The sequence below is a fragment of the Enoplosus armatus genome, chromosome 6 (assembly GCF_043641665.1).
Source record: "Enoplosus armatus isolate fEnoArm2 chromosome 6, fEnoArm2.hap1, whole genome shotgun sequence".
NCBI lineage: Eukaryota > Metazoa > Chordata > Actinopteri > Centrarchiformes > Enoplosidae > Enoplosus > Enoplosus armatus.
In genome coordinates, this window is record NC_092185.1 from 23,767,574 (window position 1) to 23,783,158 (window position 15,585).

The following is a 15,585-nucleotide window of genomic DNA, read 5'->3' on the forward strand; positions in this document are numbered from 1 at the left end:
AACTGGTGTCTATATGAGAACAGTGGACATAGATAAAGAGTTATACAATCAGCACAATGTGAGGAGGGGTTCATCCTTGGACTCGAAATATCAAATAATCATTAGAAATTGACCAAAAATCACTGATGCCACTTTACATAATGATGTAATGATGTAATAATTTACCCAAGGCTATTATAGTACAATGGCACACAATGCAGACATCATGACTGACTAAATATAACCAAACCATACACCTGAGCTCCTAAAAACGTCTCACCAAATGGACCTGAAAACGGTTCACTGAAAGTCAATTATTTTCCCAGAACTTTCAGACGTGTGGACCTGCTCCGTGGTGGCTGCAGTGTGGATGACACATTAACATTAAAGCACCAGAAGTGAAACGTGGCTGGAGCTGGAGCTCACAGCCGTGGTGTGACCGGGGGGGCTGAGGGCCTCCAGATTTACGCGGAGTGATTGGATATGGCTTCCACAGACATAGCGCACATACCAGTCATGTCTCTGGCAGGGACTAACCTGACCACGGTTGTGTAACGTGCAACTCTAGCTCAGGAAGTGGATAAAATAGTTATTAAAAAAAAACAACTGGGTCCATTCTTTAACAGAATGTACTAAAAGAATTCAAAAATGTGTCCAAAGCTGCAGCACGTAGCTTCAGAGATTTTTGACCTCCGTTTGCTTCTCTCAACGGTCTTACAGTGATTTATGTGGATATTTTGTCTTCCTGAACAGAAAGGGCAAAAGTACTAGTTTGCTCTCCGTTAGGAAAGAAAGGAATTAGATCCTGTTTTCACAGCTTTTTTTGATTAATATAGTGTTACACATTTTTTTGGTGGTTAGGGTGAGAGACCACATGGCCATTCACTCCACAATTATTACTTCTCCCTATTAGCACTGTCACTTCAACCAGAAAACATCAGTCCCCTGTAATTACTTGCCATTTAGCTTTGGAATTTACACCAGAATTGAATTCCTTATTTAATCCCCCTTATTTTTCACATTATAGCAATATGGGCTATATGCTTAAGAGTTCGTCGACCCCGTTTTGATTCTCTGTGACAGAAGCAGGAACTGACCGTTGTTGTTCCCTGGGGAGTCCCTGAAGGCCTCGTAGAATTTGGAGAGGTAGAGCACCATCAGCAACTTGTCTGGTTCGCCCCCCGCAGCCATCTCCTGTCCCGTTGTCACCGGCTGGATGCCAAACTCTCGCTCGGCCAAGTCAAACGCCAACTGGTTGTTCCCCGCCACGTCCTCCTCGTTCAGAGAGTCGTAGTCACTGGGGGAGAACAAAAGCGAGGGGAGGTTAGTGTCACAAGGGTATATTGTTTCTTGAAACATCCTCCATGTTCCCGGGGAAGACAGAAAAGAAGGATGGCGAGATGAGTGATGTAGAAGAGTGGAGATGAAGAGTACCATGCTGAATTGAAGAATTAATTCCAACCAAGCTGTCTGTATGCACTGCACTTCTTGTTTAACCAGAAACACTGTTGTCTTCCTGCAACAACTCATCTCTCACGAGATCTCAGAGCATGACTTCTCCTCTCGCGAGACTTCTGGTTAAACAAAAAGGATCTTACTCGTACTAACAAAGTGGTCCGTGTCTGTAGGGGTCCTGTCCATACTAAGGATCTGAGCTCGTCAGTGGCAAATACGTTGCAGCCATTGTAGCCTGTTCGGGACTGCTGGTCGCCCAGGTTTAAAAATTTCACTTTGACATGCTAGCATTTAGCATGTAAGCCCTTAATATAAGCCTGTTTAACAGCAACATTGCAACAGTTAGAGGATTGCTTAGAATGTTACTTTGCATACATTTAGCATGGTAAAACGCAAATATTTAGTGTGTTAGCATATATGTACTTTATGGTAGTGGTCTTGTAGAAAGCTTAGGGGATCAATAAAAATGATCAGGAAACGTCCTCTGGGTACCAAGAATGTCTGTACCAAAGTTCATGGCAATTTCACTCTGGACTCAAGCGTCTGACCGATGAACACACCTTTAGCCACACCGCTAGCGTAGCTAAATGGAGACCATGGAGAGAGAAAAAAGATTCCAGCATGAAAACATCATCTCCATATGAGTACACATCATACAGTATGTGTGGATTCACAGCTACCTGCTACGACAAGGATTAAGATGTTTGAGTCTGCAAAATGAGCTCTCCTCACAGGAAATGATGTCATTCCAACCGATCACTCTGACAGTTTCATTTGCTTTCTCAGTTGTGTGTGAGCAGGCTGGATCAAGCAGGTCAGTGCGGACTGTGCGACAGCCTGTTGTGAATTAGATTCATCAGCGGTTAAATACGCCACCGTCACTTGGGCACAGTGTTGGCAAAATCACATGCAACTTAAAAGTGGAGCACCAAAGAAGGGGATGGATTCAGCTACTCTCTTTCATTTGTCAAACAACATGCGGCAGAAGACATGAGTCCAAGTGAAAGTAGAAACTGGTCTTGCTGCAATCCATATTAGCAGTCAGCTGATTCAACTTTCAAGGTTCAATTCATCTTCATCCATGTTTGAGAATCACTTGGGAAAAGTGCAAATCTCAACTACAACTTAATGAGCTGATTCAACGCTTCTGCATATTGTCCAAATACAACACTGTGGTGCACTCTTCTGTCCAAGGCTTTTTGATGCTGTTGATCACAACATTTTGTTAATAAGCTGTTTTCTGTGGGTGCTGATGATTTTGCTTACAGCTGGTTCAAGTCTCTCTGGCACAGTTCAAACTTGCCACCGATGGTTTCAAATCAAGGTGTCCTTCAAGGGTCAATACTAAGCCCACTGCTGTTTAGTGTGTTCATGAATAATATTTATTTCCCAACTCCCAAGTACCATAATGCCCAATTTTATGCGAACGATACCATCTTGTATGCCATTGGCCCCACTGTAAACCAGAGCCTTTGATGACATCCAGACCTCCCTGTTTAATTTAAAGCTTGTTCTAAACTCTTAAAAAGAGTTTGAACCACCATCCACAAGAGCATGAACCATTGACGTTCCCAATCCTACCCACACACTAAATGGAGGTCTAACTGATACCGTACGGCATTATGCATCATTTGATTAGACAGCAGATTGTCATGTCGAACATCTTGCTCAAAAATTTAACATTCTTATACCGATTAAACGCTCGTTTTTACTTTGAAAACTGAAAAAAAAAAACAATCTACCATATTGTCTACACGGGATTATGTTGATATCCTGTATTTTCATGCTGCTAAACTTAAATAAAACTTATATGAAAAGGTTGGGTGGTCATCACTGGCATCTAGAAGGCATCAGCATACCTGTGTCTTCATTTATAAAGGCCTTGCTGTTTGAGCTGCTGATCACAGGATATGTTGGCTTTAAAAGTTCCTCATACCAGCTCTGAACTGGAGAATACTGCTTTCCAGTACTATGCACCTTACTACGGGAATGATTGCAACAAAGCTTGGCGTTTGAGACACTCAGTCCTCTGAAAGACTTTAAAGCTTTACTAGATTATATTTCTAATAATATGTGTGATTGTTTTAATGAGTGTGGCCATGTGTGACGGTTGTTTTGAGTGATTTTCCTGTTGTGATCTTGTGTATATGTAATTTGTTCTGAATACATGAATAAAACTGCCTAACTAATTTATATGTCTGAGCTGACAGCTGACTATTTGCACACTACTTCTACTGAATTTTAGATTCATTTCATCCTGCTCAGTTCACAGAGAGCCAGTCTGGATAGGTGACTCTTCCCAAGCCAAAAGAAAACCGCCCAGGCCTGAATAATAGTCAACATGTGTTTCCTGAATGGATTGTGGATATGTGTGTGCTTACATGAGCTCAGGCCTCTGGCGGTGCATGAGAGCGCAGAGGGCCAGGCCGTTTCTCCAGGAAGATGTGAGGTTGGTGACGTCGACCCCTCTGTAGCCCTGGGTCTGCTTCTGACACCAGGTCAGCAGCCGGCCAGGACGCACCTCAGATTCTGCAGGAGAGAAATAAAGCGTCAATAAAAACTGTCAGAAAGGTCCTGACAAGCCGGCGTACGGTGAATTTGCCCTGTGACACGCAGCATCGACTCCATGACACCGTGCAACGCTCCATTTGAACACCAGTGACTTGGGGGTTCAGGTTGAGCCTTGTGACTTGACGGACTTGAATCTCCTCCCGAGCCTAAAGCAGAGTAACTCTGGCAGCAAATACGGAGAGAGAGCAGACATTCAGGCCAGAGCACAAACTGGCCTACTTAGAGGATGTGCAGCTCTCGCTTTGATGCGGTTCAAAATGCGTAACTGTAACTTCATGGCAGGATTTCTTCTATATTTCACGGTTGAGCTAAAGGGTGGAAGAAATGGGTGGGGGGGGCTTACTGAAAGCTTGCATTGATCCCTTTTGTATTAGAAGACAGTTTGTTTCATGGGAAATAAGATTTAACAGAGCACTGAACAGACTGGCCTTTCAGCCCTTGAAACCCAAACATGGGATTTGATTTAGATCTTGCCAAGACTTAAAGCTGCAATAATTGACATTCTTACATCAACAATGGGTCAAATGTGTAATGCGAACCGGGATCGCTCATAGTGAGAATCCCACTGAGAATCGACACCAACTCTGCGTTTCTACTCAGCTCTGCAAAGTGTTTTTAGCGTCTTTTTAGCCCAATGCTTTGGTTTTGGTTATGTCTGCTCGCTCTCGGTCAACCTCATTTCTGGCAGCAGGAGGCAGCTGTTTTTTGTAAAAACTCTGATGAACCCGCTGTACACTACCCGTGCCGCACGAGATGAAGTGGGACTAGCTGGAGCACTTGCAGTAGCAGCTAAAGAGCCATTTAAAGAGACATTTCTCAGGAGCTGATGGAGACCAAAACAGAGCTGAAAGGTCAGTGAATATTGGACGCTAATTGCTTTGGATGTGTGAATAAGCCGCTGTTTGCTAACATGTTCGCCACGACTTCATAACATAAGGTGATAATATCTCATGGTTGTGTTTACAGCTTGTTCTGCTGCCCCTGAGTGGCCCAAACAACTGATGTTGTTTTAACTAAACGACTACATGCCCCTCTCAGGTAGAAACCTCCATCATAGAGGAGACAACTGTATCGGCCCCCCCCACTGTTCATCAGTCTAACCCTGCTGATGCGGAGTATAGGAGGTCAGCACATGTCTGTGAGAGGCACCATGTTTGACCCTCATGTGGGTGTCCTGTTATCCGGCTGTATTGTATTGTATTATGACGAGGTGTGGCAGCCTGTGACTGAGACAGGGCTAAAGTTTCCTCTCAGTAGAGGCTGTTGATGATGTCAACCTTATTACTCCGCTGAGCTACATTCAGGAGTTTGCTCCGATTAGTTGAATTAGCCCGGCCTTCGTTTAAGCTGTTTTTGGTCACGTGCTGCGTTGCTGAGTCTGAGTTCAGACAATTTTATGAAGAGCAGCTGAGTGTCTGTCTCAATTGAACTTGATAAAAAGGCATCAAGGAAAGCTTTCGCGCAGTGTTAACGGGGATGCATCTAATCTCAGTGGTGACTCATAGGATGATCAGATTACCATTACAACATGACAGGGAGCTTTGAAAAGAGAATACAGTCCCGTCTGAGTAGTTGGCAACTATCCTCACTGTCACTACATTGTCTAAAGACATTGGACGCATCTACAGTCTGTTTTTTTTTTTATTATGGCAACATGAACACTATATACTTTAATAAGTTTAATTTTTTTTTTAAATAATAACATACATAACTGAACAATGAAGCGAGTTAACACAATGTGCAAAGAAAATCAAACTTAACTGAAGGTTTTACAGACTCCTTTTAGGTTGCACTCTGGTTGCAGGGTCCAGTTCCAGTCGGCATGTAAAACTAGTCACTCACTAAACTGCCTGATGGCCCATTTTCTAAACATTAAGAGAGATCTTCGTTTCAAAAGGGCACTTAATGCGTCAGTCAGCCATCAGGACTACATCGCCACTTTGTGTTTTGGGGTCTGGGTCAAGAGACCGTCCTTCTGCATCTCACCTCTTCTGGACAAGTTGACTGATCGACGCGTGGGTCCTCCTTTTTCCAGGTGGCACGAGTCCTGTCGGCCATCAATGAACAGGTGACGCACCTGAAAGAAAGAAAGAAAGAAAACTTTTAACACAATCACAGGGACGCTACGTCATTGCAGAGGCAAGCAGTAGGATTTAAAAGGATTTGCAGTTGACACAAATCTCCTGGGAGCCACAACGGACAACTGAAGTCGACCGCACTTGGTCGAAGTAGCGCCAGTGTAGCGTTAACTGCTAAAGGCTGCCAAGTTAGCAGAGCTGGCGGAATACACTCATCACTGACTACTCTCAAATGTGTGAATGGGTGGAGGTCAAAACGAGCATCCGAGTGTGGAGTTTATTCAAGAGATCCAAACATTTTAATCCAACATCACTGTCACTCAGAGCAGGAGATTAAAATGTCTCTTCGTTCCTTTTCTTCCTCTGATATCTGGTTTCATTCAAATGCTTGCTGCAACTACTACCTCCTTTAATACTTTGTTTTCCCTTTTCCTCACAAAGCACTTTAACTGTAACTTTGTTATGACAACTTTAACAGATGAGGTGTATCATTATCGCGTCAGTGTGGGACTGACCTGGTGTGGGCGTACACAGCTGGAGTTGAGGTTTGGGTAGCGGGAGGCAGGGTCAATGGCGTACTGTTCAAAGTTCTTGCTGATGTTCTCTGTGGTGGTCTGAGGCAGCAGCCGGTAGAGGCTCTCCCTGAGGGAGAACGGCGGGGCAGATTCACGACACTGCAGCTTCAAAAGATCTGAGAAGCACACTGAAACCGCAGCAAACACCGAGGCAGGCTGAACGCACAAAACGTTGCTTACAAAGCTTTAAATAAAAAAAGGACCTTTGACATTCACGCTATGGTTTATTTGAAGTCATGACTACTGCTACGTTGCTTTGTTTGGCTATTCCAAAATACCCACAGAAATCATGGTCTCCTTCATTCTTTCAATTTGCCCTTTAACATTTCCATATTTCTATACTCGTGAGTGCAAAGCTCGGCCCTATGATCTTCGCCCTGGCTCCGATCATAGGGTCGCTGCAAACATGAGCATTAATCCTCTGAGGAGCATGACCTTCCACAAGAAATTTCGCGGCAAACTGGTGTATTTAGTCTCTTGTGGGCAACGTCGACCATTAGAAGGGAAGGAGGAGAGAGGAGAGACCGTGTATTTGGTTCGTCCTCTGTTGAGCATGAATCTGCCCAGCAAATGTCATGGTAAATCTGCCCATTTGATAACCGAGTGTTACATTTATTGTGCACAAGTTATAATTTGGACCTGAAAATGGAACGAGAACCTCTCTCATCCTCTGGGAACATGTACACACGTACTGTCTGGCCAATAGTAGACCAAAGTGCTGATTAACTGTCCTTGACTGTCTGGACTGATGCTTGTTTTCATCTGTGTGAAATCAAGAGAAAAGTGTCTGGCGTAGCTAAAGTTACAGGGAGTAGAACAAAAACACACACACCTCTCAGCCAGAATCTCCAGAGGGCTCCTGCCCTGCGCCCAGCCCCTCACCATCCAAGCAGTGTCGAAGGCTGCCAGAAACCCCCGAGCACAACCCGTGCCCATCGGCCAGAAGGGCTACAAGCGGAGAACACGAGATGTCAGCGTGAGAGCACGCACACACACACACACACACACCCCCCCCCCCCCCCCCCCCCCCCCCCTCGGTTTGGCTTAGAGGCCAGACTGTCAAACAACTCACAAGCGACCCCCGCCGTCACCGCTACCTCGTACCTCGAGCAGACTGTCTCCCACCAGCGCGACCAGTAGCTGGCGCCCGTGTTTCTCCCTGATCAAGGCGGCGTTCTCCGAGGCGTACATGCTGGTGAAGTCGAACATGGCCACGTCCGGCTGCCCGTAGTGGTTGATGGCGTAGTCCAGGGACGGCAGCTGGTAGTTGGTGCCGAAGTCAGCTGCCTCGCGGGCGTAGGAGAGCAGCGCCTCCTGGTTGACGTTGTCGAGGCTCAGCAGTCGCTCCGTTTCAGCGTAGTCCTGCATTGAGACGAGGGGAGGAGGGTTTATGGCAGAGACCACTGGCATAAACTAAATGATTTAAAGGTGCACAATCAGTGTTTTTATTTGTAACATTAAAGAGGTCGCCCACAAAGAATTCTGTTCCCTACTGAGAGATTCTCTGCTACTACTGAGCTTTTGAGCCTCTCTTAGCTCGTTATCTTTCAGGAAATAACTATGTGGTGTTATTTTGCCTCGTTACCAAAGTGAGATGCATCATTAGCCCGTGATTTCATCCAAACAACATTTCCTGAGGGCCAGCACGGCGGGTTGGACGGAGAAACACCATTCATATTTCTCAGGAAATGAAATGAAAAATACATTTAGGCTGGCGTGTTTCGCTGCAAGAGGAACGTAGTGACAAAGCCAAATTAGTCCGCTTGCTGAATCAGGGAGCTATTATGAGTGATGAGGCTGTCACACAGCTGACACAGTGAGATATCACTCTGCACTAATGGAAGATGAGATGGAGACCACGGAGGGCACAGCGAAGCAGGGTTTCAACATGTGTGTGTGTGTGAGTGTGAGTGAGTGTGAGAGAGAGAGAGAGAGAGAGAAAAAGGCCGTATGTGTATGCCACTGCATCTCCAGTATATTTGAGTGCTTTCCTGTATGTGTGTGTGTATTTTCAGATAACTGTCCTGGCAAGCGCTGGGTGGGCGGGTTAACAGCAGTCTTTCCTAATATGATCCAGTCTGCGCCTCGATGCCATTATAATATCCTCCTTTAAACCGTCTAATCTCTGTAGAGGACAGCGACCCTCGCGGAGAAAAACCTCTGACTCATGATGTCTGTGTGCGTGCGAGGGCGTGTGTGGGGGGACATAGAGGAAACGTGAGAGAGGGCAAGCAGCATCTAATTAGAGCCCTATTTCATTATCATGCCCTGTGGAGGACCATCACTCACGGCCAAAGCTAGATGATCACTGCCCTGGCGAACACACACATTCCGGTCTATAAAACACTGCGACTCTCTGCTCTGGGAGCTGACAGGGTCATGGGGGATGAAATAGATTTTTTTCAAATATTGGGACCTAAAGTAGGAAAATGTTCATCAAAGACGACAATGTGAAAGACATCCAAATGGACAAATGGAACTATTTCTTGTTTTGCTGCAAAGTAAGGTCTTATTCAAGGACCGTGTGTGCTCCAGTATCCTCCGCCACCCAAACACACCTCTTGTTCAGATGTTGGCTTAGCCGCTTGACCTGTTGCTCTAATAATCTGCATGCTGTGCCGCTCGCTAGATTTGCGGACTTTAACTCCTGTCTCTTGAAAGTAGTCGGCAAAATAACTAAATATACAGTTACATGTTTATTACATCCTGTTACATTAATTAATACTTTCAACTTGCCATCTTTCACGTTTATAGGCAAATCGTCCTCTCTCTAAAATGGCCGCGTTAAAAAGGGGAACTCCATCCATTTCGAGAGATTTCCAGAGGACGCTGCGCAAAGTTTGATCAATAGCCACTAGTGATGTCATTGGAGTCAGCGTCGGCCGAAGACTGCAAGTTTGAAAGTGAGAAAAAAAACAACTCTGGGGGGTGCAGGGTTTGAATCGACTTTGATCCTTTTGTCTCTTAACTGCTCGTTGTCAGTCCGACAATATGAAAGGAACGCAATGCTAAAACACCCGTAACCATGCTAACTGTACAAAACATAAGACAGTGTTGGCTGTTAGCAGAACGCTAAGAGGACTTAAGAATTGAAAATGCAGGAATGAGACTATAATTTGACTGAAACTAATGTGCGTGCATGAGTAAACTCACATTTATGATGACGCCTTTGTCCAGCAGACTCTGCTTCTTTGCCGTCATGACGAAGTAGTGCGTGTTGTCTTTGTAGTAAACTATGTTCTCCAAGTCAATTCCTGGAACGGGAGCAGATTTGCTGAACAAGGGGCACTTAAACTGCTGCAAGGAGGAGGCATCAGAGTGGGAGAAGCAAACAGACGGCGCCACACGGTGTGCGGCTCAAACAGAGGACGACTTTGTTAGTACGGGCCACATCTTTTGTGTTTCTAACTCACCGGTCTCCTCTTTGAGTTCCAGAAAGAACTTCTGGTTAAAGATGAAGGCCACGCCGCTGATCTCCTCCACTTTGGCCTCGGCCGTGGTGTTCCTGTTGACAAAGTTAGCCGTGATGGCGATGGCCAACTTCCCTCGGAACTCTTTGCGACCGAAACCTGCCGACAGGGTTAGGAAAAGCCTTAGCAGTGAACTTTGCAGAGTTGTCAAGAAAGGCGGCTTTTTAAGCAACATAGATACAGCTGCACAGCCAAATATTTAAAAAGCAGTTGACCCTCCTGGCTACAGTACTTAAGGGAGTTCCCTGGCCGTCGTGGAGACAGATGCTTCTGGAGTCGACCATTTACAGAGAAGAACGTTTGCTATTTCTGTAATCAGTTACTTTACATGTCAGCAACGCATATACCACAAACACACAGATGAACACAAAACACACATAACATTAATTACACTTGGACAGAAAGCTAACAAAGCTGCCAAACTGTTCCTAAACCAGCACACACACACACACACGCCGCTGACCTCATACACACTATTAAGCTTCCAGTTAAAACTATGTCAACAGGAAATGCTTTTCCCAGTGACTGAAAGCAGCTTTGCAACACCTCACCTCTTTTCCAGTAAATATAACAAATAATGCTTGGCTCAGCGCACCTTTTCTTAGGGCTCGTTCTCAAGCGGATCGACCGCCATGGCTTACCCCGCCGCGCCACTGTTTGGCCTTTCTCACCGTCTAAAGTGTTCTTGCGGCCGTCGGCGCCGATCACCACATCGAAATCAAAGTCCAAGACAGGATGGCTGGAGGGCCGGACTTCGGCTCGCCACCCAGGACCTGGGGAAGGAAACAACAAACCAGCTGGACCCACTTCGAATTCGATTGCCTTTGTACCACAACATGCATGTAATCTAAAGAGAGTGTGAATGAATATCGAAAGGGAAAGGCAGATGCCAGGGAGTCTGGGGCGAAAGGACAGTAATAATACATGCTTGTGACTTTATAGTGTTTCTTGTGGCCCTTGATTCATGTCATGCCCCCCCTCATTTCTCAGCTGTCACGCAGCAGCTACAGTGTGTTGCTCAGTCCTCTAAGCTCCCTGGAGTGTTAAAGCGAGAAAGTCCCTGGGAGCCCACCAGGGCCGAGCAGGTCTCTGCCCAAGCCTCCTCACTCTCCCATACTCAAAGGTCAACTTCACAGTCCCCGTACGCCATATTTAGGACACTTGGCATATTTCTGGACCTTCAGCAAAGCAAACTCAAAGCAGAACTAAAATGTAACTATCAGCGGACTCTATCAATAGACTTGTGTTATTTTCCACACCGTTTGCTGCCACTGCAAATGCCTCCCCTTTAGGGAACTTTCTGATCACTTTAGCATATGTATTTTGTGAGCTTTCCATATATAGCCCGAGATACGCAGGAGAGTCCCTCTGTGTGTGTCACTGCCACTCATGACCCTTTAACATACAGATAACAGCACACACACACACACAGACTTACTGTCATCAGTCTGCGTCGCTGGTGGCTCCACAAGTTTGACGAACTCCACGTTGACATGAATCTCCACCCCTAGAATCAGGCTCACCTTCAGCAGCATCAGCTGGAGCTGGCGGATACCTGGAGGGGATTCACACACACACACACACACACACACACACACACACACACTGAGGTTGTGTATCCCAAAACAAAGCACGCAAAGCTAGAGCTGGCCTGAGGTGAGTTTAGTAAGCGTTCCTTTACTTTAAGATAGCGAGCAGTTATCTCTGCACCTGCCACCCAGCAATGTCAGGCATTTTGAAATGGCAGCAGCAGCAGCAGCAGCAGCAGCGCACAACTGTGCTGCCAAGGCTGTTGGTTACCTCCAGCCCGACTAACAAACTGTCACATACAGCTCGAAACAGAGCCGGCTGTAGCTTAAAATAGAGAAAATCAGCGGTTAGCTTAATGACACAATATAATGAATATAGAAGGTTTGTCTCACTGATTTTATAGACATTGCATATTAACAGACTGATGTTGCTCCACAACCATTTGTGTTTAGCGAGATGTTACTTCACAGCTGCCACGGGAGCAAGTTGGAAAAAAAGTTGGCCTCACATACACATACAAGTTCTACAAATTTACAATTTGGACACAAACTCCACTAAAAGCTTTTGAAAATGATTTTGTGTATTCTGCTCCTGAGCAGTAGGGAGGCATTTTTCGCCGTGTCTGAATGAACGTAAAGTTTATAATGACAGTGACGAAGAAACTGTATTTAATGTAGAACACGTCATGGCGGATGCCTTAAAAAGACCAGTATCGCTGCTAAAAGCGATCCAGTGTATCCAGACGAATCTCAGCAGCAGTTATGGGAGGAAGTCATGGTTGCACTTCCAGATGAGAACAGGTCAGGGTTATGAGACGCACACTCGGAGGAGCTCATCTTTGAGAGGAGATATTATTACATGACACCGTTACTAAAGCTGGAGAGGAAGACGCGCCAACGGAAACATCCCACTGGGGGGGACAGAGAGTGGAGAAACAAACTGCAGCGAACGGTGGCTGCCTGGAAAATCTCCTCTCACAAGTTACGAACGCAGCCGCCGCCATGCCACACTGTTAAATATAGAGCAGAAATGAAAGGCGCTTTTTGTTTTTTGTTTTTGAGGCGTCGAAGTGATTTGACACACAGAGCTGGCACCATTTGGATGTGTGGCTCCAGGGTTGTTTTGCATGTCATCTCTTTTAAACTGGGAAGTAGAACAGCACCGAGCGAGAACTGCAAGAACTCCAATACAGGGTTCCTCAATCTTTTGGTTAAAATGTTTGTTCTGATGATGTTTTCAAGAGGATTGGATTATATAGAAATTATACACATTTCCATGCTCTTTATTTCCTATTACATAAGCAACAGTTATTGAAATCTCCATCCCCCATGACCCTGTCGGCATGTGACTTATTAATAAGCACCAAAATAAGAGCACAGATTCACACTCACTGATGTGGTCGATGGAGCCTGCGCAGAACTTGCCGTAGAACTTCTTGGCCCCGAGGCCCCTGAGGTCGTGGATGGTGAAGGGCCAGAGGTGGAGCACGTTGTTCCTGGAGAAGGTGTCTCGCTTCTCGATCACCACCACCTTGCAGCCCAACAGGGCCAGCTCGATGGCTGAGCGCAGACCACAAGGGCCCCCACCGATGATCAGACACTGAACGGGGTGAGAGAGGTGGAGGAGGTTTTATTATTCGTATAGTATAGTATTCGTATTCAAGTGCTCTTTCCATCCCTGCGTACTACACATGAAGTACACCGAAGACGTCAGCATGCACATGATGCACAAATGCAATGCACAAAGGAAAGGCACGACGGCAGGCGGCATCGCCGTCTCAAAGGGTCCTCTGTGATTACAGTCTCTAACAGTCTCATCTGCAGGTCAGCGTGCCGTTTGCCATTTCACAGTTACAGAGAAAATTAACTGACAAAACAAGTAGCACAGCCACCTGGGGAAGGTTAGCTTAAGCTCTTTTGGGAGTATGATTCGTGGCATCTTCCATGTAACAGAACTAAATATCTTGAAGACAGAGCGACCCCCCCCCCCTCCTCCCAATCTTTCTCCAAATAGCAGTTTCTCCCGGAAAAAAAAAAATGCCTGGGATAACAATTTAGCTGTTATTTTTGGCCAACCGTCGGCCCAACCCATCTCTGTTAATCTCCCCTCTGCGGGTCTCTGGCCTCTTTCCCCGCCGGACGTCTTATCTTTCCCCCCAGATATGAAGTCATTCCAGCACTATGCTGAACGCGCTGCTTATAATACTTAAGACATACATGGTCAGACAACGAGACAGATCAGCGCATCACATAAAATAACAAATATGGGGGGGCACCCATCACATGAAATACGTATCTGAACTCCCACACTCTCTTTGGGCCTCAGTGTAAGCCATATACTACAATCTGACTCACATACAGGTCCTACTTTCAGAAAGTTTCCCCTACACATACCTTGTATTACTTGATCCAGAAATTATACTGACTGAATTTACTCAGGTTACACGCACTAAATCAGCCTCTCAATGATTACTTTGATCTAATTAGTAGTTTGCATATAATTACAGAAATAATCCACTTACATAATCTATTTTCCTTGCAAATCCACGCTAGCAAAAGGTCCTAATTGGGTACTTGAGCAAATAAACCATAATTCCGTAAGCTTATTTTTTTTTTTAGGTTGAAGACTCAGCAGACCACAGAAAAGGGAGCGCAAATAATTATTTCAGTTATTTCGCTGATAACTTTCCTACAGCCGATCAGAGCCGCATTAAGTCACTGCTAATCCCGCTGGTTCACATTAAAACCTTCTTCCACCAGCGAACCGGAGGGAGGCTTTTATTTTGAAGCAGCTTACGGTAACAATGAATTTGCTGCAGGACCAGCAGAACTTTGTCAGCGGTGCTATTCTTCAATGAAAACTGGTCTACACAATAAGATATGAACATATCACGTCACAGTACAGTAACAAGCTCGCTCCCCATGCCTCTGAAACCACATATTTCCTGATGAGTTTCACTTTCACACCTTTGTCGCTGTTTGTACCAACCAGGACACCTCCAACAGTATCAAAACAAAAGACGCCTTTTAACTCGCTGTGCTGTCTTGTGGAAAACCATTGAACACCCTCCCATTATCAGAAAACAGCACTAGACTGCTGTGATGAGGAGCCAAACTAGGTTCACATTGTCTATAGTACAGGGCTCCCTTACCCTGGTGCCCTGGCAGGCTTTATTCTGGTTGTAGACCTTGTGCTGTGCCCTTTTGTCCAGTTTGGTCCACAGGGCCTTGACCTTCCAGGTGCTGACTGCAGCCTTCAGTGAGCTGTAGAAGTTGCTGTAGTCCAGAGGATCCAGCTCCAGCTGCCTGCAGAGGATGCTGAAGGCCTGCAGAGTCCCTTTACAGGTGGACGCCTGGACGAAGTTCTCAAAAAGCACGCTGGCCTGCGCCGTACGCTCATCCTCCGTCTCACCCATCTGCTCCGACGGTGACAAGTGTCCGACCTCCTCCGACGCTTCCCCCTCTACTTCCTCGCCCGCTTCCTTTTCCTGTTCACTTCTTCCACACTGACAGCACTTGGGCTCCTATGATGTGGTGCGTGCCGCCATGCTTAGCTAGTTCTGAAAGAAACAAATAACAAAAAATAATAATAATAAGATTTTTAGAAAGAGACACAAGACTGGAAATAAAAACAATCAAGAGCCAGGTGATCAGTCCTATATCCTGTGCATATAACGGCACGGTGTTGAGATGCTGATCACTAATAACTACCAACCTGCTTCCTGCACATTTTCCTCCTTAGAACACTGCTGTTTTACATAGCTCATTAGTGTGTAAACTCATTTACAGGAGATGTGCATGAAAACAATACTGCGGTCCAATGCAAAGCACTGGTGGGCAAAAGAACATGTTACCAGCTGCCATAACATTTTCAGTTGTTTCTGTCACTGTGTAAGTCTGGTTTCTCAGACCTGAGGTTGGGTAGTAG

General features: G+C 45.7%; 1 protein-coding gene across 2 annotated transcripts in view; it reads right to left on the reverse strand.

The window, feature by feature from the left end:
• The window catches only part of mical2b (microtubule associated monooxygenase, calponin and LIM domain containing 2b), a 51,052-nt gene that overhangs the window by 22,655 nt on the left and 12,812 nt on the right, over window positions 1–15,585 (reverse strand). For both annotated transcript variants that reach the window (XM_070906712.1, XM_070906713.1), the window contains exons 2-13: window positions 14,810–15,217; window positions 13,050–13,257; window positions 11,567–11,683; window positions 10,800–10,901; window positions 10,072–10,227; window positions 9,812–9,912; window positions 7,763–8,020; window positions 7,491–7,606; window positions 6,599–6,725; window positions 5,992–6,082; window positions 3,816–3,963; window positions 1,077–1,276 (exon numbers count right to left, since the gene is read on the reverse strand). In XM_070906712.1, coding sequence (XP_070762813.1) covers window positions 1,077–1,276; window positions 3,816–3,963; window positions 5,992–6,082; window positions 6,599–6,725; window positions 7,491–7,606; window positions 7,763–8,020; window positions 9,812–9,912; window positions 10,072–10,227; window positions 10,800–10,901; window positions 11,567–11,683; window positions 13,050–13,257; window positions 14,810–15,073 — 1,888 coding nt within the window. In that variant the 5' untranslated portion in view covers window positions 15,074–15,217. The remainder of the gene's footprint in view (window positions 1–1,076; window positions 1,277–3,815; window positions 3,964–5,991; window positions 6,083–6,598; window positions 6,726–7,490; window positions 7,607–7,762; window positions 8,021–9,811; window positions 9,913–10,071; window positions 10,228–10,799; window positions 10,902–11,566; window positions 11,684–13,049; window positions 13,258–14,809; window positions 15,218–15,585) is intronic.